The 26,754-nt window shown below is 47.8% G+C and overlaps 1 protein-coding gene across 3 annotated transcripts in view; it reads left to right on the top strand.

Moving 5' to 3' along the window:
• The window catches only part of ADCY10 (adenylate cyclase 10), an 80,611-nt gene that overhangs the window by 13,673 nt on the left and 40,184 nt on the right, over nucleotides 1–26,754 (top strand). For all 3 annotated transcript variants that reach the window (XM_083743733.1, XM_083743734.1, XM_083743732.1), the window contains exons 6-17: nucleotides 334–430; nucleotides 2,547–2,635; nucleotides 4,457–4,648; nucleotides 6,706–6,827; nucleotides 14,810–14,886; nucleotides 18,198–18,387; nucleotides 18,571–18,626; nucleotides 19,794–19,947; nucleotides 20,975–21,167; nucleotides 21,984–22,070; nucleotides 24,541–24,824; nucleotides 25,964–26,100. In XM_083743733.1, the coding sequence (XP_083599859.1) occupies nucleotides 334–430; nucleotides 2,547–2,635; nucleotides 4,457–4,648; nucleotides 6,706–6,827; nucleotides 14,810–14,886; nucleotides 18,198–18,387; nucleotides 18,571–18,626; nucleotides 19,794–19,947; nucleotides 20,975–21,167; nucleotides 21,984–22,070; nucleotides 24,541–24,824; nucleotides 25,964–26,100 (1,678 nt within the window). The remainder of the gene's footprint in view (nucleotides 1–333; nucleotides 431–2,546; nucleotides 2,636–4,456; nucleotides 4,649–6,705; nucleotides 6,828–14,809; nucleotides 14,887–18,197; nucleotides 18,388–18,570; nucleotides 18,627–19,793; nucleotides 19,948–20,974; nucleotides 21,168–21,983; nucleotides 22,071–24,540; nucleotides 24,825–25,963; nucleotides 26,101–26,754) is intronic.

The following is a 26,754-nucleotide window of genomic DNA, read 5'->3' as shown; positions in this document are numbered from 1 at the left end:
CTTACAGCTTAATTGTACTCTGTAACATGCAAGGTCAGTGTCCTGCTCTCAGCCTGTAATTCCCTTTTTACGACTTTGAGAATTGTTTTCTGATATAAATCAGGGGCCTCCCTTGTCTAGGAGGAAAAACATTGCCAAGGTTCTTAGGCAGCTGGACTTCTGCCTGGCATGAAACATTTGAAAATCTTTAAGCTCATTTTAAAATACAAGCCCTGATCAAACATATAAGCTTTGATAAAAATGCAGGCTTATGATTAGATGCCTCAATGAGGAGACAGATAAGGGGGGAATGTGATGGTAATTTGCATCCAAGGAAATGTGCTTGTTTGCCAGGTTCGATACATTAGAAATACCCTGGATTTTGACACTGAGGAGTTCTTTGATAGATGTACACAGTACCTGTACCAAAACCGCATCTGTGACAATTTTGGTGAGTTCTTTGGCTATTCTAAGATGTCTAGAAAGAATGCAAAGATGTCCCTTGAAGGGGTGCTGGGCTGGAGCAAGTCATATGGTGGGGGCTCCCATTCTCATTTTCTGCAGGCGAAATCTGCCTCCCAGTGTGAACCAGAAGGCAAAGGCACCAATAATAGGGAAGAGCCCTAAAATACATTAAATAAGTGCTACGGAGTGAACCTGAAACTATATGCATACAAAGCACATGCCATATCATTGCTAAGTACTTTTAAAATCTGCATACGTCACAAAAAACATATTAGGATATTTGGGATTGCATTATACCCCGTCGTTTCTAAGGGCTTACCCACCCTTTGGGATTATCCACACCTCTTTCCCCCAGGGAAAACTGCTCTTTTAGTGCTCAATCGAAGCAAATAGCAATCGGGTTTTCTGCAGATTGGGGTTTGTTCTGATTTAAAGCTACAGAGTGGAGCTTTCCCAGGGGTAAGGGGGAAACTGCCTTGGACTCATGCCTAGAAAATTCAGGCCAAGCTGAAAACTGCTTGAAACTGCGCTTTCTAGGCATGGAAACAGAAGCGGAAATGTAGACGAGCTGTAAGACAGCACAATTTTTTCCCCTGTCTGTTACACAGATCTGGGTAAGGCCTTCCTTATCTATATGTTCATAAGTCCTCTGCAGTATCAAACAGTACTATTCACACATGGTAAAACTCAGACCGGGCTATATAAAGGGGTAAAGGGACCCCTGACCATTAGGTCCAGTCGTGACCGACTCTGGGGTTGCAGCGCTCATCTCGCTTTATTGGCCGAGGGAGCCGGCGTACAGCTTCCGGGTCATGTGGCCAGCATGACTAAGCCTCTTCTGGCAAACCAGAGCAGCGCACGGAAACGCCGTTTACCTTCCCGCCGGAGCGGTACCTATTTATCTACTTGCACTTTGATGTACTTTCGAAGTGCTAGGTTGGCAGGAGCAGGGACTGAGCAACGGGAGCTCACCCCGTCACGGGGATTTGAACCGCCGACCTTCTGATTGGCAAGTCCTAGGCTCTGTGGTTTAACCCACTGCGCCTGCACTACAAATATCAAAGGCAGCAAATTGCCTTTGTAAAGAGCAGAACTTTCAAGAAAGGAGCCAAGCCACAGATTCAAGTCATACCACACATCAAATGCCTCATGCAATAAATTGCAAATGTAGAAGATTTCCTAGGAAACATATGCCCAGTTTTGAGATGGGGCACAAAGCACCAGTGCTTGAAAGGTGGCGACACAGAGAGACTGTTTCTTTCACGTGCACAGACAGCGCTCATGCAATCATTTTTTGCCCTTGTCAAGGAAAGGAAAGGGACTCTCGCCATAAGGAAGCTCTAAGGCATTATCCTAAAAAATTAAATCTCCTCCTCAAACACACTCAGACAGACCAAGAAACTCTTAACTCATTCACTCATTCCCTGTGTTCACAGAACAACTCATTTAGTCCAAGATATTACAGAGGGTTAGTCTGTTGCAGCCAAAACACCTGAGTCTTTTTTACATTTTAAACATTGGTTGGGCATTTCAATAATAATAATAATAATAATAATAATAATAATAATAATAATATATTATTTATACGCTGCCCACCTGGCTGGGTTTCCCCAGCCATTCTGAGCGGCTTCCAACAGAATATTAAAATACAATAATCTATTAAACATTAAAAGCTTCCCTAAACAGGGCTGCCTTCAGAAGTCTTATAAAAGTCTGGTAGTTGTTTTTCTCTTTGACATCTTTTGGGAGGGTGTTCCACAGGGTGGGTGCCACTACCGAGAAGGCCCTCTGCCTGATTCCCTGTAACTTGGCTTCTTGCAGGGAGGGAACCGCCAGAAGGCCCTCGGCACTGGACCTCAGTGTCTGGGCAGAAGGTGTAATAGTTGCCTAACATAAATATGTGTGATGTCTAGTGACATATATACATCATAGTGGCTCAAGCAAATGGCACCAGACCCTCCACCACCCCAAAATTACTTAGCGCAGGGATAACCGACTCGCAATTTGTGGGGCTATAACAGGAGAAGCTTCCATCCTGTTCTAAACTTTCCTAATCACGTCTTTCTTTCCTCCGTGAAAATGCTCTCCCCTTTCCTCCCTAGAGATTTTGAGAAATGCGTCTGTGTTGCCTCCAAATGACAAACTTGAGAAGTGTTTGAGAAAATACGTGATGAGGAATATCCTAAAGAAGGTACTTCAGTGCTTGACGGTTGCTTTCTTACTATTACGTGGCGTGTAGCAAACAGGCAGTGCTATTGCAATTCTCTGTGTATTATTATTATTTTTAAAATTAGGGTAATGTGCATATTTCTTCCATGTATGAAGCCTCCTGAGTCACAGACCTTAAAGTTACCTTTCTTGAACAAAGGAACTTCAAAAGGAGTCTCTAACATAAAACCGCTAAATTGCACCTCATCAATAAGTCCACTTCTATCCCAATGGTCTGAATTGAGATAATGTCTATCATCAGCTTATCAATTCTGTGTTGTTTGTGTTACCCTCAGCCTGGTTAGTGAATGATCGCTGTGGCAATTTTATATATTGTTCCACAACACCCTGATCTCTGAGCTGTGTGAGATTCCAGGGGTTTTTTTGTGCTTCCCAGGGTTGGGTTTCCTCAGACTGAGGCACACTTTGGTGTCTCCAGAATACATGGTTTATTTACACATATACACGACCTGAGCCTTTTAATGAGAGTGAAAGAGGAGAGTGCAAAATATGGTCTGAAACTCAACATCCAAAAAACGAAGATCATGGCCATTGGTCCCATCACCTCCTGGCAAATAGAAGTGGAAGACATGGAGGCAGTGAGAGATTTTACTTTCTTGGGCTCCATGATCACTGCAGATGGTGACAGCAGTCACGAAATAAAAAGATGCCTGCTTCTTGGGAGGAAAGCAATGACAAACCCAGACAGCATCTTAAAAAGCAGAGACATCACCTTGCCAACAAAGGTCCGTATAGTTAAAGCTGTGGTTTTCCCAGTAGTGATGTATGGAAGTGAGAGCTGGACCATAAAGAAGGCTGATCGCCGAAGAATTGATGCTTTTGAATTCTGGTGCTGGAGGAGACTCTTGAGAGTCCCATGGACTGCAAGAAGATCAAACCTCTCCATTCTGAAGGAAATCAGTCCTGAGTGCTCACTGGAAGGACAGATCCTGAAGCTGAGGCTCCAATACTTTGGCCACCTCATGAGAAGAGAAGACTCCCTGGAAAAGACCCTGATGGTGGGAAAGATGGAGGGCACAAGGAGAAGGGGACGGCAGAGAACGAGATTGTGGGACAGTGTTCTTGAAGCTACCAGCATGAGTTTGACCAAACTGCAGGAGGCAGTGGAAGACAGGAGTGCCTGGCGTGCTCTGGTCCAGGGGGTCACGAAGAGTCGGACACGACTAAACGACTCAACAACAACAACCTGAGCCTACGATGGAGGAGTTTACAGCACCAGCACTGCAAGATGGTCTTGCTTATCTCATAGCCATAGCCTTGCATTCCATAAGAAATCAAGCATGGCTCTGTCACTCAGCTGCCCAGCTTCTAACTTCTAGCCCCAACTCCGCCTTTTTGTCTTACTAATAGGCAGTTGAGGTATGGGCCCCCATTCATTTGTCATCCGGCACAGAGCCACTTCTTTTTGGGGGGTGTCTTCTGATATTTTCTTTCTTTATTTATACTTTTCAAGTTTATACATTTCACTAATTTTACACATTTCACTGATTTTACAATCATTTTGACATTTCATAACTTGACTTCCTTCCCCCTCTTTCTGCGGTTCCTTAAATTTCTTTTTAATATCTTCTTTTGCATATCCAAATTAACTGAATTTGTTCATTTATTCATCTTCTTTAAATATATACTCGTAAAACTGCAAAAACCTATGGAATATGCAGAAATGGCGAAGCTTACCGGAAGAATAAAAAATCAAGAATGAGAACATTGGCAGGATTATTATCCTTGCATTTCCAACATGTCTTACTACTCATCCTGTACATTCTCCTGTCCTGTTTTTCAGATCGATGACAACCAGCCCCTGGAATATTTATCAGAGCTTCGACCTGTGACGATCGTCTTTGTGAATCTGCAGTTTGACGAAAGTGCCAACACTCACCATCTCTGTAAGGCCATCCAGGATGCCAACACGAAGATTGCGGCGATCATATACCCGCTCAGTGGCAAGATTAACAAGGTCTTCATGTTTGACAAAGTGAGTCACCTGCAAGCATGGTCCTTATCAGCAAAGCATGGCAAGAGTTGGAGTTGGCACAGATCACTGTAGGAGGGAGGGTCCTACAGACATTCTTTATATGATGTACTCATGTCATTGGGGTGGCTGTGGGCACTTTTGAACTGTGCCCTCAGATAATAATAATAATAATAATTTATTTATATCCCGCCCATCTGGCTGGTTTTCCACAGCCACTCTGGGCAGCTCCCAATAGAATATTAAAAACACGACAAAACACCAAACATTAACAACTTCTCTAAACAGGGCTGCCTTCATATGTCTTCTAAAAGTCCGATAGTTCTCTATTTCCTTGACATCTGATGGGATGATGTTCCACAGGGCGGGTGCCACTACCGAGAAGGCCCTCTGCCTGGTTCCCTGTAACCTCACTTCTCGCAGTGAGGGAATGGCAGAAGGCCCTCAGCGCTGGACCTCAGTGTCCGGGCTGGATGATGGAGGTGGAGACACGCTTTCAGGTATACTGGGCCGAGGTCGTTTAGGGCTTTCAAGGTTAGCACCAACACTTTGAATTGTGCTCGGAAACGTACTGAGAACCAATGTAGGTCTTTCAGAAATTTTGTTGCAGTCATGTGGTATGAGTAGCTGGTGATGAAACTGCAGATTATTACAAAACTGCAGGTTATTACAATAATCCCGTCAATGTTCTTATCTATTTACAGTTTGTTTGTAAACATTCAATAAACGATTATCATTATTTTAATAAAAAGTTTGCTATCTTGATGTCTTATTTTTCTGGTAATTTTTGCCATTTCTGCATATTCCATAAGTTTTTGTATCCGTTCTGCCTTTGCTGGGACTTCTTCTTTTCATTTTTGGACAAGTAACATTCTTGCCACTGTAGTCACATACGTGAATAAATTTCTATACAGTTTGGGTAGTTCTGTTCCTATAATTCCCAAAAGGAATGAATAAAGTGCAGTATTAATTAACACGTTTACTAACCCACCTTTCTTCCAAGAAAAGAAGAATCACCTTTCTTCCTCCCTCTCAGTTTACCCTCCCCAAAAGTCTACAAGGTAGGCTTAGAGGCAGTGATTGGCCAACATCACCCAGTGAGTGCCACGAATGAGCCAGGATTTGAATCATGGCAACACCACCCTCAGAGCTGGTCAATGGCCAGTTGGAGTTACGACATCCTCACTGTAAACACTCTCTGTCAGAACTACCCGCCAGTGCTGAAAACATAGTGTTCTTCTATTTTATTGTATGGTTTACTTGACATTAGGGTTCCCTACTACAGTGGTGAGATGCGGGTGGCACTGTGGGTTAAACCACAGAGCCTAGGACTTGCCGATCAGAAGGTCGGCGGTTCGAATCCCCGTGATGGGGTGAGCTCCCGTTGCTCGGTCCCTGCTCCTGCCCACCTAGCAGTTCGAAAGCACGTCAAAGTGCAAGTAGATAAATAGGTACCACTCCAGCGGGAAGGTAAACGGTGTTTCCATGCGCTGCTCTGGTTTGCCAGAAGCGGCTTAGTCATGCTGGCCACATGACCCAGAAGCTGTATGCTGGCTCCCTTGACCAATAAAGTGAGATGAGCGCCGCAACCCCAGAGTCGGTCATGACTGGACCTAATGGTCAAGGGTCCCTTTACCTTTACTACAGTGGTACCTCGCGTTAAGAACTTAATTTGTTCTGGAGGTCTGTTCTTAACCTGAAACTGTTCTTAACCTGAAGCACCACTTCAGCTAATGTGGCCTCTCGCTGCCACCGCGCCATTGCTGCGTGATTTCTGTTCTCATCCTGAAGCAAAGTTCTTAACCCAATGTACTATTTCTGGGTTAGCGGAGTCTGTAACCTGAAGCGTTTGTAACCCAAGGTACCACTGTACTTAGCTTTGTTTCATGTATTAATTTTATGGGACAATTATTTTAGAATTTTATATGGCGGCTTCGGGAGACCATAGCCTGGAAATCTGCACACAGAAACCCTACATGCGTAAATATCTGCATTTTGCAAATGGCAATAAGCTGCTCTTATAACAACTTCTCCGATGTTCTTGCTCCTGTCCCCATAAGGGTTGCACGTTGCTGTGCATCTTTGGCCTCCCTGGGGATAAACAGTCTGACGAGGGTGCAAATGCTCTGGACAGTGCCAATAAAATCCATGCTTTCTGTTCCACGGCTCTCATGAAAGTAAGGTAAGTGACTGAGTGGGCCGGGGATATATTTTTGGCAGGGTTACGGGTGCCGCCCACACCAGAATCACCACCCCTGGCTTGCCACCCAACGGGGCTGTTGTCAGTCCCACCCTCTTACTGCTTCCTGGCGATGCTTGTGCCACAGCCCTAGCTGAGCATCGTAAGAAACATGGCAGCTGGGATGTGGGTTCTGTTAAGTTGTGGGTGAACATATCAGACGACACAGTGATTCTTCAAACAGCTCTTGTTTATTGAGAGGCCAGAACAGAACTGAACTGAAGGGCTCAATCAGCATGCTTATATAGAGCTCCAGTACAACGTTACTGTAGCAACTTTCTGAAACTATCCAATTACTGAACGTCACTTTCGATCTGTGATGGCCTGGGATTCTGATTCAGAGGCTGAACCAGAGGAATCCCAGCCTGCACAGGAGTCCCCGCCTCCAGGGCCTGCTGAACTGGGGCAAGGCCTAGATTCTGAGGAGCCTGCACCTGTGTCAGATCCTCAGGAGCAGGCACCAGGTGAAACCATTCTGGCCCCAGAGGTGCTTGAAGACTCAGTGTCTACAGGTGAGCCTCCCCCGGGGCCCAGTAACCCTTTGGCCTCTCCTGAACTGCAGAGGCTTAGGGCAGAGAGGCGAAGGGAACTGGTTGCTCCCAGGAGGAGTGCTCGCCTTAAGGCCAGGGGAGGCGGGGCTCCTGGGGGCCGGGACCGCCCCTGGCCTTAGAGAAGATAAAGGTCAGTCAGCCCGGTCCCAGGTTGCGGGAGCAACATCGTTGTAGAGTATCTGCTCTTATCCGGACCTAGACCTGAACTGCCAGTGTTCCTGTTCCTCGCCCGGCTTCCTGCTTCTGACCTTCCAGCATTCCTGTTCCCGCCCGGCTTCCAGCTTCGGACCTTCCAGTGTTCCTGTTCCCTGCCCGGCTCCCTGTTTCGGACCTCACCCCACATTTTGTGAACTCTGACTACGGTAACAGTACCTTCCCCCCGGGACCAGCACAGTTTGCTCCCGCCACACCCGCACTCCCTCTTTGTTGGGGTGCGTTCGGGAAGAGCCAGAAGCCATGGCCGACCAAGCGGCTACGCTGTTGGCAATCGCCCAGGAGAACCAGGCCTTGACTCTCACCGTGCAGCAGCTCAGCAATGCGGTTACGGCACTTCAGCAGCGGTTGGATGCCCTACCGGCTCCTGGGGCCGACGCCCCGGCTCCTGGCAAGTACCCAGTGGCTTTGCCAGAGAAATTTGATGGGGACCCGGCCAGCTTCCCCATGTTCCTTGCCCAGGCCAAGTTGTATATTCAGGGGCGAGCCCGGAACTTCCCTGACGACCGCACCAAGGTGCACTTCTTGATTAGTTTGTTAAAGGACCAGGTGGCCAAGTGGGCGTTGCCGCTGCTCAGGCAAGACTCCCCCTTGCTGACAGACTATATGGGGTTTTGCAATCATTTGGAGGCCGCGTTCAGCACCCCCCAGAAGGGGAGTCAAGCCAACCGGGCAATCAGGCGGTTGAAACAGGGCAAGTCCACTGTGGCCGCATACACCACAGAATTCCGGCTGCTGGCACAGGACTTGACCTGGAATGACTCTGCTCTTCGGGACCAGTATCTCGAGGGGCTTTCAGATGAGATACTGGACCAGCTGGCCACAATGGAACGCCCCACCACGCTAGACACCCTCATTCAACGAAGTCTACAGATAGACGATCGGCTAGAGGACCGTCGTCAGGCCCGGGGCCGCCGGCATTTCCAGTTCTCGGTACCAGCTTCTACCAGCAACTCCACGGCCACAGCCGAGTCATCGGAGGGGCCTATGCAGCTTGGGGCAGCGCGGACACGCCTCTCCCCCGCAGAGAAGACGCGGCGTCGGGAGGGGAATCTATGTCTCTATTGTGGCGGAAGCGGACACTACGCCCGGTCCTGTCCTGAGAAGCGCCAGCCATAGGGGAAACCGCCAACCCCAGTAGCTGATGGCCCTGGCTACCTGGGGTCCCAAACAGCACAGAATGGGGCTGCACCAATTGAATTGCAACACCTTATGGTTCTGGTACGTCTATACCCTCCAGGTGGGCCCTGGATTCTTACCCATGCTCTGGTGGATTCGGGGGCAACCCGCTCCTATATGGACGCTGCTTTTGCTGCCCATCATCGGGTGCCACTTCAGAACAAGCCAGAACCGGTACAGGTGGAGGCAATCGACGGACGGCTCCTGCGTTCGGGTGCCGTTACTCAGGAGACCCAGCCCTTGGTCCTGTGTCTCCAGCAGCACCGGGAGATGCGAACCTTGGACATTGCCTCCATGCCCCGGTTCCCCCTGGTGCTCGGGATGTACTGGCTGGAGGCTCACAATGTGCAGATTGACTGGGTCAAACGGACTGTGCACTTCTCAGACCCATGTTCCCATGCTCAGACCGAGATGCTAGCAGCCGCACCCACGGAGGAGGCAGCACCCACGCTCCCAGCCGGGACTACCAAGACGTGTTCGATGAACGGGGGGCAGACCAGCTGCCACCGCATCGGTCTTTTGACTGTGGCATAGACCTCCAGCCCGGAGTGCCCCTACCGGTGAGTCGCTTATACTCTCTAACAGAGCCAGAGCGCGAGGCTTTGCAGGACTTCTTGCGCAAGAACCTGGAGCGTGGTTTCATTAGGCCTTCTACCTCGCCCACCGCTGCACCAGTGCTCTTTGTTAAGAAGAAATGTGGGGAGCTCCGCCTTTGCCATAATTACCGGGCCCTGAACAAAATTACCATCCCAGACCGGTACCCCTTGCCCCTTATTTCGGAGTTCCTGGAGCGGGTGCAAGGGGCGCAGGTGTTCACCAAGCTAGACCTCCGGGGGGCCTACAATTTGATTTGGATCCGAGAAGGGGATGAGTGGAAGACAGCATTCGGGACCCGGTACGGGCAGTTCGAATACCTGGTTATGCCCTTCGGTTTGTGCAACGCGCCTGCTGTGTTCCAACGGTACATCAACCACGTGTTCCAGGACTTGCTAGACAAGTACGTGGTGGTGTACTTGGATGACATTCTGGTTTACTCCCGTGACCCGGCTCGCCACGAGGGTCATGTCCGGACCGTACTGCAGCGCTTGCGCGAGCACTGTTTATATGCAAAGCTCAGCAAGTGCGAGTTCCATCAGCGGTCTGTGGACTTCCTTGGTCACCGGCTCTCTCCAGATGGGGTGCAGATGGATCCTGGGAAGGTGGCAGCGGTTCGAGATTGGGCGGCACCTCGGAACCGCAAGGACCTACAGCGTTTCCTGGGGTTCGTCAACTATTACCGGACCTTCATTGCAGATTATGCTCATCGCACCACCCCGTTGACCCGGCTACTGCGCCCTAAGATGCCATTTTCCTGGGACAAGGAGGCAGAGGAGGCGTTTCAGGGGTTGAAGGCCTGTTTCCAGAGGGCGCCGATCTTGCAACATCCTGACCCCTCTCGACCCTTTGTGGTGGAGACCGACGCCTCCAGTACGGCTCTCGGTGCTGTCTTGTCGCAGCAGTATGGACCTGAAGCGCCACTCTTACCCTGTGCCTTCTATTCCCGCCAGCTCCTTCCAGCAGAGCGTAACTATACCGTGTGGGAGCGGGAACTACTGGCCATCAAGGTGGCCTTTGAGGTCTGGCACCACCATCTTGAGGGGGCACGACACCCGGTGGAGGTGAGAACCGACCACCGGAACCTGGAGTACCTCCAGACCACTCGCAAGCTAAACCAAAGGCAGATCCGGTGGGCGTTGTTCTTTTCCCGGTTCCAGTTCCGGATCCGCTATATCCCTAGCTCCCAAAACCAGAAGGCGGATGCCCTGTCCCGGAAACCTGAAGACAATGCAGACACGGTACAGCAAGCAGTACCCACCACGATCCTACCACCAGCCGCATTCCTGGCCACCCAGGAGGCTGAGCCACTGCAGGCTTGGGTGCGGGAACAGCAGCGGGTCGATGCTTGGGCCCAGGAACGTCTCCGGGAGCTGGCTGAAGGGTCCAGCCCTCAGTATCCAGGGCTGGTCTTGCATCAGGGCCTTCTGCTGCACCACGGTCGCCTGTACATCCCACCAGGGCCACTACGGACTGAGGTTCTCCGGATGACCCATGATGCCCCAGCAGCGGGGCACTTCGGGCGGTATCGGACCACCCATCTGGTAAGCCATGAGTTTTGGTGGCCCCGCCTGAAGGCTGACGTGGCTCGCTACGTTGCTGGTTGTGATGTCTGCCGGCGGGCCAAGGGCCCTACCGGGCGACCCCCCGGCCTACTGCAGCCATTGCCAGTTCCACCACGTCCTTGGCACACGGTTTCGCTGGACTTTGTAGTGAACTTACCCCCATCTCGTGGCTGTACCTGCCTTCTAGTTTTGTCCGACCATTTCACTAAGATGGTGCACTGTGCCCCCTGCCCATCTGTACCCACAGCCAAGGAAACCGCTCAGCTGTACCTTCAGCATGTCTTCCGCCTGCATGGCCTACCTGAGCGTGTGGTGTCCAACTGGGGCGTTCAGTTCACATCCCGGTTCTGGCGAGCATTGCACCAGACCCTCGGGACAGAGGTCTGTCTCTCGTCAGCCTACCACCCACAGACCGATGGCCAGATGGAACGGGCGAACGCGGTGCTGGAGCAGTACCTCCGGTGTTACTGCAGCTACCAGCAGGATGACTGGGTCGACCACCTAGCATTGGCGGAGTTCGCCTACAACAACGCGGTGAATGCGTCCACCCAGCAGACCCCGTTCCAGGCCAGTTACGGTTATCATCCACGGCTGTTTCCAGATGTGCTGCCGGCATCCGCGGTCCCTGCGGTGACGGAGTGGCTTCAGGAGCTCCAGTCCCAGCAACAGCTTTTGATGGAGCAACTGCACCAGGCCAAGGAGGCGTACAAGGCCCAGGCCGACCGCCACCGCCAGGTGGGGCCGGAACTTCACGTTGGTGACCTGGTATGGCTCTCCACTCGCCACCTCCACCCCTCTCAACCTTCGCGGAAGTTGGACGCCCGTTTCACCGGCCCGTTTCCTATCGTGGACCAAGTCTCACCTGTGGCATTCCGTCTCCGGTTGCCCGCAACCCTGAAGGTTCACCCGGTCTTCCACAGGTCCCTTCTGAGTCCGGTGGCACCACCCGATAAGTTCCACCCGAACTGTCCCCGACCGCAGCCAGTTTTGGTTCAGGGAGAGCCTGAGTACGAGGTGGAATGCATTCTGGACTCCCAATACCGCAAGGGAAAGCTGCAGTATCTCATAGACTGGAAGGGGTATGGACCGGAGGACCGTTCCTGGGAACCAGCGGCCAACGTCCACGCGCCTGCCTGCCTCCGAGAGTTCCATGCGGCGTACCCCAGCAAGCCGGGTCCAGACCCTCGATTGAGGGGGGGGGCCTGGGAGGGGGGATGGTGTGATGGCCTGGGATTCCGATTCAGAGGCTGAACCAGAGGAATCCCAGCCTGCACAGGAGTCCCCGCCTCCAGGGCCGGCTGAACCAGGGCAAGTCCTAGATTCTGAGGAGCCTGCACCTGTGTCAGATCCTCAGGAGCAGGCACCAGGTGAAACCATTCTGGCCCCAGAGGTGCTTGAGGACTCAGTGTCTACAGGTGAGCCTCCCCCGGGGCCCAGTAACCCTTTGGCCTCTCCTGAACTGCAGAGGCTTAGGGCAGAGAGGCGAAGGGAACTGGTTGCTCCCAGGAGGAGTGCTCGCCTTAAGGCCAGGAGAGGCGGGGCTCCTGGGGGCCGGGACCGCCCCTGGCCTTAGAGAAGATAAAGGTCGGTCAGCCCGGTCCCAGGTTGCGGGAGCAACGTCATTGTGGAGTATCTGCTCTTACCCAGACCTAGACCTGAACTGCCAGTGTTCCTGTTCCCGCCCGGCTTCCTGCTTCTGATCTTCGAGTGTTCCTGACCCCGCCCGGCTCCCTGTTTCGGACCTCGCCTCTCATCTTGTGAACTCTGACTACGGTAACAGTACCTTCCCCCCGGGACCAGCACAGTACCAAACAGAATAACGGGCATCCATAATGAATGTTCTATCTTGGTGGGCATACTGATCAAAGATCCAATTTCGCATGGACCGAGGGCTAACTCAGGGCTAAGCCAAATTACAGGGAACCAGGCAGAGGGCCTTCTCGGTAGTGGCACCCGCCCTGTGGAATGCCCTCCCACCAGATGTCAAAGGGAAAAATCGGACCTCGCCCCACATCTTGTGAACTCTGACTACGGTAACAGTACCTTCCCCCCGGGACCAGCACACGATCCTTCATTTGCATAACTATCTATAGTATCCCCCTGCTGGCCCAGGGTGAGAACTTCAGTTCATAACAGGTTCAATGCAACAGAGCAAGGTACTGGGAAACTAGGGCCCATCCAGTTTTGTGGAGGTGTCTGGCATGCCCTAGAATGCAGCGGGCAATGGGTGGCCCTTGTCTCCCACTCCTCTATCGCAGTACTATTTGCTTCGAGTGGAAAGAGGTGGAAGTGTAGATGTGGGTGAGGAGGAGAGGCCTCAGCCCAGACATATCACTCAGTGCTGAAGGGAAAGGACTGTGCTAGGGGAAGGAATGCAAACCAGAATGGCTGAGCAGCCCTGAGGAGTTTCGGCGGTTGGGTGTGGTTGGCTGGTCTCTTTCTGCTTCAAAGGGGAGGAGACTGTCTGTTTTCTGTTTTCCAAAAGGCATTCCAACAAAGAGCACAACAGCATTGCTGGATCCTGGTGCAAGCTTAGTTGTATATAATAGGAAGCCAGTATAAGTGAAATATACTCGGAGTCGATTGTGAATATCATGCTCTTTATTCAGCTCATAGTAGCAGTGAATGAAACTTTCCCCAAAATGTCTAGCTATATATACATTATTTACACAATTGGCTAATTCCGGGCTGCTCCTGTAGGCCAATCAGGTTGCGGATTCGCCTCTTCCAGAAGCCTGATTGGCTGCTCCTGCAGGCCAACCAGGTCGCTGATTCACTTCCACCTCCACCTGGAGCTGGATTGGGTGGCTCCTGCGGACCAATCAGGCTGCTACATTCTGGATCCTATTGTTCTAGGATTCAGCTCAGTACATAACAGTAAGGCATACAGCCAAAATCGCCAGTTGATCCAGAACTCTTGAAACTGATTTTTTTCCAATTCCCCCTGCCCACCCCAATGATGCTTGTAATTGCTGAACCAGTTCCAAACTGAGTTTCCATTATGGTTTAAGAAAAAGTGGGCCTCAGAAGTCCAGGAAAGGTGTTGGCTATCTGACACCTTGGCCCGCAGGGTCAACTCTAATCCTGTCCTTAGAATTTGAAAAACCTAAAGGTGGGAGTCAAAATCACACTGTTACGAATGTTTCATCTACGTAATTGTATTCATTTGCCCAGATAGCAAGGCAGAGGGTGAGACCTGCTCTGGACAGGTAGAGATGGTTTCATTGGGGGAGGTTCTTGGGGTTCCCGGCTTTACGCAGTTTTGCATTTCTGTGTGGACCCCCCAGAACTGAACCCTCGCATAAGCTGCAAGTTCCCTGTAGGTGCAATATTGCATACCGCAGGAATGAAAAGCACTCGCCAGAGACAAAAAGTTCACACGATGCTATAGAACTGGGCTGGGGAGCACATCAACACAGGTGGACGTGGGTGGCACTGTGGTCTAAACCACTGAGCCTCTTGGGCTTGCCAATCAGAAGGTCAGTGGTTCGAATCCCGCAACGGGGTGAGCTCCCGTTGCTCTGTCCCAGCTCCTGCCAACCTAGCAGTTTGAAAGCACGCCAGTGCAAGTAGATAAATAGGTACCACTGTGGTGGGAAGGTAAACAACATTTCTGTGGGCTCTGGTTCCCGTCACGGTGTCCTGCTGCGCCAGAAGCAGTTTAGTCCTGCTGGCCACATGACCCGGAAAGCTGTCTGTGGACAAACGCCAGCTCCCTCAGCCTGAAAGTGAGATGAACGCCGTAACCCCATAGTCGCCTTTGAATGGACTTAACCGTCCAAGGGTCCTTTACCTTTACCTTTGCCCTCTCTTGTGCTTTCAGACTTGTCTCCATTGGGGTCACCAGTGGGCCAGTTTTCTGTGGAGTAGTAGGCCATCGTTTGAGACATGAATACACAGGTATCGTGACTGTTGTACCTTCCCTGTGTTCAAGGCCAGTTTTACGAATGTTCGTGCAGTAAGTGAAAGATTTGCTCCCACCTCAGTGCTTCCCTGCACTGCTTCCTTGTTCGCCCCCTCATGGCCTGTGCTTTGGCAAACTCCCAGCACCGGCTTCCTTCACCTGCAGACTCCTGCTCCTGTTCCCGCTGCCTGGAGCCTTTGCCTTGCTGCTCAACCCAACTAGTGTTTCATCAGTGTGGTGTAGTGGTTAAGAGCGGTGGACTCGTAATCTGGTGAACCGGGTTCGCTTCACCGCTCCTCCACATGCAGCTGCTGGGTGACCTTGGGCCAGTCACACTTCTCTGAAGTCTCTCAGCCCCACTCACCTCACAGAGTGTTTGTTGTGAGGGAGGAAGGGAAAGGAGAATGTTAGCCGCTTTGAGACTCCTTAGGGTAGTGATAAAGCGGGATATCAAATCTAAACTCTTCTTCATCATCATCATCTCTTGGTGGGTTGCCTTCTCTAGGTTGTTGCTTCTAAGGATTCTCCCGTACTGCACAACTGGGCAGAAATCTTGCTGCTTACAATGGGGTGGAAAGTTTGCATTGCTCACAAATCTATTGACAGTTGCATGAATTATGATAGCTAGGAATTGGAAGGGGCAAGCAGAATATAAAATGAAAGAATGGTATATAGTGGGATATAGTATATGGTATATGAAAGAATGGTATATGGTGGGATATAGTTAGTAATGATAAATTAACATGTGCCATTAAGGTAAAACGTTGATTATGCAGGAGAAATGATTTTGAAGGGTATTTGGAGAACTTGTACTGTTAAAATGGAAAGGGGTCAAACCATTGTAAGAGGTGTTGAAATTTTGGGAGGTTGGATAGTCACAATGGAATGATCTCGGGAGTGGGGTGCACATTTTATTCTTATTTATGTATGATTATTACTTTGTCAAAATAATGTAATAAATTAAAAATAATAACAATAATTAAAAAGCAAAAATTATATACCAAAAAAAGGGGGGAAAGAAATCTGGCTGCTGAAATCCTTTTGGTTTATAGCATTGGTTTTTCCCGTGTCCTCTATTTATTTATTTTCCTGTGTCCTCTATTTATGCAAATGTTTAAGCCTCCAAAGTAGCTTACATTAAAAGAAACATATCATAGCAACAAAATAGTTCAATAATAAAAAAAACCCAAATAAAGTGTTAGAATGCACAGCAACATTAAAGAAACAACAAGATGCAGTGCTGATCCACTCTTCGGTTCACTCTGCTGCTTTCTCCTGGGAAACTCCTGTGGTTTAGCACTGAATTCAAGCCCTAAACGGCCTCGGTCCTGTATACCTGAAGAAGCATCTCCACCCCCATTGTTCAGCCCGGACACTGAGATACAGAGCCGAGGGCCTTCTGGTGGTTCCCTCATTGCGAGAAGTGAGGTTGCAGGGAACCAGGCAGAGGGCCTTCTCGGTAGTGGCGCCCTCCCTGTGGAACACCCTCCCTTCAGAGTGAAGGAAATAAGCAGCTATCCTATCTTTAAAAGACATCTGAAGGCAGCCCTGTTTAGGGAAGTTTTTAATATTTAATGCTGTATTGTTTTCAACACTTGATTGGGAGCCGCCCAGAGTGGCTGGGGAAACTCAGCCAGATGGGTGGGGTATAAATAATAATAATAATAATAATAATAATAATAATAATAATAATAATTATAATTATTATTATTATTATTATTATTATTATAAACATGAATTGCCATTTGCTCTGATTTAGTGCTAAAGAGCGGTGGGTTTTCTCTGGGGAAGCTGTGCAGCAAAGGCAAAACCACTACAGCGGTACCTCGGGTTACATACGCTTCAGGTTACAGACTCCGCCAACCCATAAATAGGGCTTCAGAATGAGACTTTGCTTCAGAATGAGAACAGAAATCGTGCTCTGGCGGCACAGCAGCAGCAGGAGGCCCCATTAGTTAAAGTGGTGCTTCAGGTTAAGAACAGTTTCAGGTTAAGAACGGACCTCCGGAACGAATTAAGTACTTAACCTGAGGTACCACTGTACTGGAAAAGCAGAAAACCACTTGGCCCCTGTGTTTTCTAAGCAAGGGACACACAGAAGTCTGGGCGAGCCCTGAGACATCCAGAGTAGGCGGCCACAAGGAAAGAGACTCGGTGCCCTAACAGCCAGACCACACCTCTAAATCTCCCTGCTGCAGATGCTCCCTCCCAGAGAGAGTCCTCCATCAGGTCTTGTTGAGACCTAGTGTTGTGAAGGGAGGGAATCAAGCAAGTTTCCATGAGATGGGCCTGCGGCACTTCTGTCATTAATTTGCCGGCTGCTGCTGTGCCACAGGAAGTTCGATCTTTTCGTCTGGCAGAATAATAATAATAATAATTTATTATTTGTACCCCACCCATCTGGCTGGGTTTCCCCAGCCACTCTGGGCGGCTTCCACAGTGAACAAAAATACACTAAAATGTCACACATTAAAAACGTCCCTGAACAGGGCTGCCTTAAGATGTATTTGGAATGTCAGGTAGTTGTTTATCGCTTGGGAGGGCGTTCCACAGGGCAGGCACCACTACCGAGAAGGCCCTCTGCCTGGTTCCCTGTAGCTTTGCTTTTTGCAATGAGGGAACCGCCAGAAGGCCCTCGGCGCTGGACCTCAGCGTTCGGGCTGAACGATGGGGGTGGAGACGCTCCTTCAGGTATACATGACCAAGGCCGTTTAGGGCTTTAAAGGTCAACGCCAACACTTTGAATTGTGCTCGGAAACATACTGGGAGCCAATGTAGGTCTTTCAAGACCAGTGTTATGTGGTCTTGGTGGCCGCTCCCAGTCCCCAGTCTAGCTGCCGCATTCTGGATTAGTTGTAGTTTCTGGGTAACCTTCAAAGGTAGCCCCATGTAGAGCGCATTGCAGTAGTCCAAGCGGGAGATAACTAGAGCATGCACCACTCTGGTGAGACAGTCTGCGGGCAGGTAGGGTCTCAGCCTGCGTACCAGATGGAGCTGGTAGACAGCTGCCCTGGATACAGAATTGACCTGCACCTCCATGGACAGCTGTGGGTCCAAAATGACTCCCAGGCTCTGCACCTGGTCCTTCAGGGGCACAGTTACCCCATTCAGGACCAGGGAGTCCTCCACACCAGCCCGCTCCCTGTCCCCCCAAAACAGTACTTCTGTCTTGTCAGAAGTGTTGTCTGGGGCAAGGTGGTGCTTGAGGTGGCCCAGACATAACGCCGCTCCTGTTTCTCTGTGCTAAGAGTCCAGCTAGAAGAAAGACAAAGCATGTCTTGTCCTTGTTGTTTTTCCCATGACACAGTCATCGGCCGGAAAGTGAACCTTGCGGCCCGAATGATGATGTATTATCCCGGGGTGGTGACCTGTGATGCTGTCACTTGCGTCAAATCCAAGTTGCCATCCTATTTCTTTGAAGAGCTCCCGTTAATTGAGATGAAAGGTGTTCTGAACCCTGGGACAGTCTATAAATTCCTTGGGGTCACGGAGAAAACGTAAGTATTAGCTTCGTGTACAGCCGGGCAATAAAAGGGTGGGGTTTTTTTTTGTCATGATGGGTTACTAAAACCCTGGCGTGGGACACTTTTGAATGAAGAATGGGCTCAGGGAACGAAAGCAGCCCCCAATTTGAGTTGAAGAACTTACGAGGTTTCCTTTTCTTGTCTTCATTCCTTTAGAATGATTTACAAAGCATATCTGAGCAGAGAGAGATGCGAATATTACCCTTTGCTGGGTAGGTGACATATTCTTCATTCAGCGACATTGATGATGATCATTTATTGGAGCAAGAGAGAGAAAAGGCTATGGATCTGTGATATTCAAATGGTTACATATTATAATAAGCTCTGTTATTGATGTTCAGGTGCAATTGCTGTTGCCTTTGTAGCCCAAACAGCACCACCCATGCAGAAAGAGGTACCAGTAGGGTGGGGGGGGGCAAGGTTTGCAGACATAACCCCCACCCTCCCTCCTCCCCAAAAGGAATCTTAAGAGGGGAACTTTCAAAAGCTGCAATGCCCTAGGGCAGTGATGGCCAAACTTGGCCCTCCAGCTGTTTTGGGACTACAACTCCCATTATCCCTAGCTAACAGGACCAGTGGTCAGGGATGATGGGAATTGTAGTCCCAAAACAGCTGGAGGGCCAAGTTTGGCCATCACTGCCCTAGAGGATCAAATGATATCATTAAGTATCAAGAATACAATCCAGCCAGATTTCAGAAAGGGAGCCATGCTAACCTGTAGAAACAAAACAAAACCAGGCCAGACCAGACCAGTGACATTTTAATCAAGTGAGAGTTAAAAGATTTTGAAACCCCACTAGGCTTAACCCTCCCACTGAGAGCAAAGGGGCTGCTGCATGCTTAAGCTTAGACTTGATTATGTCTTTCATGTAAAATGGCTTATTTTTTAAATCTGGCAGCGTTTATTTATATACACTATGTTCGCATCTGACGCAGGGCTTTCGTTCTGGGGATAGGCATGTAGAAATAGTGCGTCGTCAGAAAAACCAGGATATGGTCCATAAAGAACACACTTCATAATGCCACATCCTGAGAATATTTTTCTCTACCTCTTTGTTCTCCATCCTCCCACCTCCTTTCTCGACTCCTGGGTCTGTCCCAACACAAGCTTCTTAAAGCGTAGACTTGCAGCTAACAGCACGCAAGAAGTGGGGTATGGGTTTAACAAACAAACAAACAAACAAACAAAAACAAAGAAGCACTCAAAAATTCAGGTGTAGGACAGCACTGAAATGTTAGCACCGGTGGAGGTTTTTTGCATTCAGAATGCAAATGTAAATTTTGAATTCAAAATATGAACAATTTCATGAATATTTGTTTGAGTTGTGCAAGGCTTCCTCTTTTGAAGAAGTCCCACTGGCTTTATTTGCTTCCCCTAGGCCGCAAGAAGGAGACGGACCTCTTTGAAAACTTGCTGAGTGATTTTAAAGCCGACAGAAAAAGCCGCATTATCATCTACGAAGGCCTCATGGGATATGGTAAAAGCCAGCTGTTGGCTGAGATTGCCTTCTTAGGACAGGACACAGGCCACAGGTTAATGCTTTTAACCGTACTTTGCTGTGTATTCCAAACTCTCTTGACTCAGGGCTGGGCAGCAAGAGTCTTTAACTCCAGAAACACTTCCCTGTCCCCCGTGTAAGCAGGATCTATTGGTAAAACCTATTTGGTGTTTCACAACTTTCTGACTAGTTGCAGGACCTTAGCCAGACCTAGCAGAGTACATGCAGAATCCACGGAAGCAATTGGCAACTTGGCTGCAGACAGGATAGACGAAGCAGGAACCAGGAACTTGTAGTTAGGTGTTTATTATATACAGTGGACTATTTACAGGAACAGAACACGGATCTTTTGCTAGCTCTCTCTGACACGACTCACAACTCCTACACTGACACACAGAACTCTGAACCTCTGAATACTGAACTACTGAACTAACACATTCCAGTTAGTAGGCCATAAATTAATTGAGAGCCAGTGTGGTGTAGTGGTTAAGAGTGGTAGTCTCGTAATCTGGAGAACCATGTTCGCGTCTACGCTCCTCCACATGCAGCTGCTGGGTGACCTTGGATCAGTCGCACTTCTTTGAAGTCTCTCATCCCCACTCACCTCACAGAGTGATTGTGGTGGGGGAGGAAGGGAAAGGAGAATGTTAACTGCTTTGAGACTCCTTCGGGTAGTGATAAAGCGGGATATCGAATCCAAACTCTTCTAATTATCACTCCCTTGAAAGAGCTTGACCAATCAGGGAGCTGTCTCCATGCCTCTGTTATCACCAGGCAGACTTACTCCTTCAGATTGCCTTGTGGCTGTCTGCCAAACCTTAATTGACTCTGTGTGAGTAGCTGCACGTACACAGTTTCCCTACAGGATCCGTTCCAGAAGCCCTTCCCAGCTGTTACTTTCTGGTGGGCAACAGCCACCTGTGCCCTTGTACGTTCAGGCAGAGGAGGCTAGCCACCCAGTTCAAGGGTCTGATCTTCCCCCACCCAGCAACTAATTTTTCTCCATCGGTCGTGGAAGAGGCAGTGAAACCTTTTCACCAATAGTTCTTGTCATCATGCAGGGTGGTGGCGATGGAGCTCACAAAGATCAATGTGTGGCAGAACTTCTTTGTCATCCGGACCCTCATGGCTATGTTTCTGGGGATTGATACTTGCAAGACCTACGATGCAAGACAGTATATCCTTGTGACCCGAATCCGAGGAGTAGTTCAGGAAGAGTATTTCTGCCTTCTCAACAATCTCTATCATGTTAAGGTAAAGATGCAAGCAGGCAAGACCTTTCTCTTCTGAATTCATTTTCTGGGTGCTTGGTAGTTGGTTTGTGAAATGTACTCGGAGTCCTGTAGTGATTTCATGCTCTTTATTGCAGCTTGTAAAACAGTGATTGAATTGCCCCCCAAACTTCAGGCTTTTATATACATTATTTACACAATGAGTCCCATCTGATTGGCTGATTCTGCTTCCCTCCTGGAGCCTGATTGGTCTTCTCCTGCAGGCCAATCAGTTGTTGCATTCTACGATCCTAGGGACACAGGTGGTGCTGTGGGTTAAGCCACAGAGCCTAGGACTTGCCGACCAGAAGGTCGGCGGTTCAAATCCCCGTGACGGGGTGAGCTCCCATTACTCGGTCCCAGCGCCTGCCCACCTAGCACATCAAAGTGCAAGTAAATAGATAGGTACCACTCCGGCGGGAAGGTAAATGGCATTTTCGTGCACTGCTCTAGTTCGCCAGAAGCGGCTTAGTCATGCTGGCCACATGACCCGGAAGCTGTACGCTGGCTCCCTCAGCCAATAAAGTGAGGTGAGTGCCGCAACCCCAGAGTCGTCCACGACTGGACCTAACGGTCAGCGGTGCCTTTACCTTTATAATGCATATACAACACATATAAAACAATTTTTTCCTTATCAGTCTGGCTGAGTCCCAAGTTCACAGGGTGAGAAATCAATACCTTGAGGCTTCAAATGGATTTGAGGTTGCTTCTTAACATATGCACTTCTGACAAGGAATGTAGAACTCTCTGTTGCTAACAAAAGCACTGTGTGATTTCTTTGTTTGGTTTCTCTGGTCAGTTCCCCACATCAGAAGAGGTTTCCAAAATGAGTAATGAAGCAAAGAATGAAAAGCTGGAGAACATTCTCGTCAATATTCTAAAGAATGTAAGTGATACTTTTCATCATGCAGAACTGCAAGGTGGGCAGTAGTTATTATATTCTTGGCAGCTCCCAATAAACTGGCTGGGTGATATAAACTAGGTCCTACTCAGAGTAGGCTCAATGAAATCAATGGACCTAAGTATGTCCATTGATTTCATTGGGTCTGCTCCAAGTATGGCTAACACCCATTGCAGGGTTTCCCCAACTTGGGTATCCAGCTGTTTTGGGACTACAATTCCCATCATCCCTGACCACTGGTCCTGCTAGCTAGGGATCATGGGAGTTGTAGTCCCAAAACACCTGGCGACCCAAGTTCAGGAGAGACTGAAGTCCCAACCAAAGAAGAGTGGCAACTTAAGTTGACAGACTATGCACAACTTGCAGACTTAACATACACAATAAGAGAACAAGAAGAACATACGTTTAAAGAAGATTGGAAAACGTTTATTGAATATATGGGAAATAACTGTGTACAGCTGAAAATACTGGCAGCATTAAGATAAATTCAACAGTGTGAACAAGTTTTGATGGCTGTAATAATGGAATACTGAATGGTTTAGTTTTTGTAAAATATGCAGGGATTCTATGATATGTGAAATGAACCATGGAAAGAGAAGAAGGGAAGTCACTGATATCTTAAGGATGTAAAACGAGTATTTGAAATTGTAAAATAGAAAATTTAATAAAAATTATATATAAAATTATATATAAAAAGGAAAGACTGACCCACTGATCTCTATCACATTTACTACCCCACGACAATGTCAGAACCATCTGCATTCAGTTGATGCCATAATCTTTCTGTTTTGAAGTTGATTTTGTAGAACCAGACCATGGTATATGGGAATCTATCTCTAGGCAAACCCATAGATCCTAACCACTGAAACATGGCTGATCAACTGGGTCCCTATGACATGGATCCATTTCTCAATACAATCTTTATCTCACCCCTGACAGCCACACATTTTTTTAAAAAAAGAATATTTATTGAATTTTATAACAAATAAAAATACAAATCTCAGTCATATTATATACATTTATTCTCCCTCCCTTCCCCCTGTACTTCCCTCAACTCCCCCTCTTCTGTCTGATTTTATTTATTGTCTCCTGCATTTTTTATATAAAAGTAACTTCCCTTATCATTTCTCTAAATTACAGTGGTACCTCGGGTTAAGAACTTAATTCGTTCTGGAGGTCTGTTCTTAACCTGAAACTGTTCTTAACCTGAAGCACCACTTTAGCTAATGGGGCCTCCTGCTGCCGCTGTGCCGCTGTTGCACAATTTCTGTTCTCATCCTGAAGCAAAGTTCTTAACCTGAGCAAATATTTCTGGGTTAGCGGAGTCTGTAAGCTGAAGTGTATGTAACCTGAAGCATATGTAACCTGAGGTACCACTGTATATGTTACTGTAATAAAGTTGTGAACGTTTATTCAAAACCTGCCAATGAATCCAGTCCGTTTTGTTGTTTCTGCAAACAGACTGTAAATGGTTCCCAGACTCTTTTAAAGTCCGTTTTGTCCTTCTCTTGTAGTTTATCTGTTAGCTTAGCCAATTCTGCATAATTCATCAGTTTTTCTTGCCATTGTTCCTTTGATGGTATCTCTTCTGTCTTCCAATGTTGTGCAATTAACATTCTAGCCGCTGTTGTGGCATACATAAACAGTGTCCATTTTTCTTTTGGCAGCTCTTGATTTGAAATACCCAACAAGAAGGCTTCAGGATGTTTAACAAAATTCATTTTAAACATTTTCCCCAATTCATTATATATCATTTCCCAATATTTTTAATACATTTACACTCCCACCACATATGATAAAAAGTTCCTTCCTTTTCCTTACATCTCCAACATCTATTATTTTCTTTCCTAAACATTTTAGCCATTTTCACTGGTGTAATATACCATCTATACATCATTTTCATGTAATTCTCTCTTAACAGCCACACACATTTTAATCATGGTGTGGAAACTGCTTTGGTCATGGTTTCAGCCGTAAGGAGGGGAGAAGATTTTTTTTAGTTTTACAATGACTAGTACAGTATTAGGAAAAATAGTAGTAACTACAGGAAAGAGAGGGGACCATCAGGTTGCAGGGTGGTTTTGAAAATATTACAGTTACTTTTTTAAAAACCACCAGTAGCATCATGCAAACTGGATTAAGAAAATTCAGTTTTCTGCCTCTAGGTACATTCTTTGGAAGAGTGGGCTATAAATTCGATAAGTAATAAAATTAAGAACAACAACAAAAAATATATGTAGTGACTAAATCAAAGGCTAAACAGTGAGTTTATTTATTAGAACTCTTCTATAATGCCTTCCATGCAGTGTAAAGAAAGAAATGAAACAATTTAAAATGTGTACCAGACACGAACCACCTAAGATAAAAGCTCCTGGTAACCCAGGGAACAGTTAAAAAGTACTGTTCCTTGCAGGAGTTATCACTTCATTTTTTGTGGGGTTTGTTGTCATTTTAGGCAGTGATGAAAGAAGTTCTCATTTTTGTCATTGATGAAGCTCAGTTCATGGATCCGGCGTCGTGGGACTTCCTGGAGAACCTGCTAAGCGATATCGGCATCTTTGTGGTCATGTCATTGTCTCCATCACCCCGCAAGGGGAGACTGCCTTGCGCTGCCGCAGCGCGGCTCATGAGCAGCGAAGACACCACCTACGTTCAGCTAAGGGAGTTGACCCCTTCAGTCATCGTTCAGAAGGCCTGCCAAGATCTTGGGGTGGTCAGCATTGCCAGGGAGCTGGAGACGTAAGTGGGAAGTGCTTGTCCAGTGGATCTTTTAAATTTTTCTCTTGAACCATTTTGTTGTTGTTTAGTCGTTTAGTCGTGTCCGACTCTTCATGACCCCATGGACCAGAACACGCCAGGCACTCCTGTCTTCCACTGCCACCCGCAGTTTGGTCAAACTCATGCTGGTAGCTTTGAGAACACTGTCCAACCATCTCATCCTCTGTCATCCCCTTCTCCTTGTGCCCTCCATTTTTCCCAACATCAGGGTCTTTTCCAGGGAGTCTTCTCTTCTCATGAGGTGGCCAAAGTATTGGAGCCTCAGCTTCAGGATCTGTCCTTCCAGTGAGCACTCAGGGCTGATTTTCTTCAGAATGGATAGGTTTGACCTTCTTGCAGTCCATGGGACTCTCAAGAGTCTCCTCCAGCACCATAATTCAAAAGCATCAATTCTTTGGCGATCAGCCTTCTTTATGGTCCAGCTCTCACTTCCATACATCACTACAGTGGTACCTCGGGTTAAGTACTTAATTCGTTCCGGAGGTCCGTTCTTAACCTAAAACTGTTCTTAACCTGAAGCACCACTTTAGCTAATGGGGCCTCCTGCTGCCGCCATGTCGCTAAAGCACGATTTCTGTTCTCATCCTGAAACAAAGTTCTTAACCTGAAGCACTATTTCTGGGTTAGCGGAGTCTGTAACCTGAAGTGTATGTAACCTGAAGCATATGTAACCTGAGACTAAGAGCACATATTGATATAGGTATGTATTAGATAATATGCAAAGAAATATACAATAATAAGAGTACATTCATTTGTAAAAAGGAATATACAACAGGAAAGACAGGAAGTCTAGTGTGTTGGTATGTATATGATTTTTTGGGGGAAATTGTTTTTGTTTTTTCTCTTTGTTCTTTCTTTCTTTTTTCTTTCATTTTCTTTCTAGGTATATAAAATTTGTATATAATTTTTGTATACATGTTGGAAATTATATTATAGTAAGTCCTGTAATGTAATATGACAACATTTACTGATTTAATATAAGAAAGTTAACAAATAAATAAAATGCAAATTTAAAAAATAATAATTAAAGTGTCCCCGGATTCATTGAAAAAAATCTGGTAACCTTATCCTAGAACTCACTTGTGACTCTCTGCCCCCAGGTTCTTAATACAAAGAAGCCATGGGAATCCACTGTACTGCGAGGAACTCCTGCGGAACCTCCACTTAAACAACGTCCTTCAGTTCCACATGCTAGAGGAAGACGAAGAGAGAGAAGACGAGTGGGACAACCTTTTCAGTAAGCGGCCGCTTATTAACTGGCCTGGATTTCTGTGCCAATTCTCCTGTAGAATGGCCGGCGCTTGGTGCTAGCGATGGCTCTCCCATTTTGGCAGCATCCTAACATCTCTTTTAGGAAAGGCTCATTAACACACAGCTGGCCTGCAACGGCAGCAGGAGCCGGCCGTGCAACAAGACGCAGACCAGCAGATTTTGCAGGGAAATCCAAGAGGAGTCACTGCTTACTGGGGAGCAGGGGAGTCACAAGGGGTACCCGCAGGAACACCAGGTCCTCAGAATGCTCAATCTGAGGGTTTTTTGGGGTTGCGCGACACTCTCGTGGTCACCCCAATCTTCAAAGCGCTGGGGTTCTTTCAACCGAAAGAACTCCCATCCGCCATTAATCGTGCGGCCAACCGGAAGTCTGGTCTAACTTCCCATTTTAGGGAAGTTTTTAACGTTTGATGTTATATCGTGTTTTTAATATTCTGTTGGGAGCTGCCCAGAGTGGCTGGGGAAACCCAGCCAGATGGGCGGGTATAAATAATAAAATTATTATTATTGTTATTGTTATTATTATTATTACCCTGCTTAGTCGTGACTAAGCTTTTATATCCATTCTTCCTTTGCTGGGACTTCTTTCCATTTCTGGGAGAGTAACATTCTTGCTGCT

The sequence above is a fragment of the Podarcis gaigeae genome (genome assembly GCF_964106915.1).
Source record: "Podarcis gaigeae genome assembly, chromosome: 6".
Lineage (NCBI taxonomy): Eukaryota > Metazoa > Chordata > Lepidosauria > Squamata > Lacertidae > Podarcis > Podarcis gaigeae.
The sequence above is the reverse complement of the archived record's forward strand: the minus strand, read 5'-3'. Positions and strand labels throughout refer to the sequence as shown.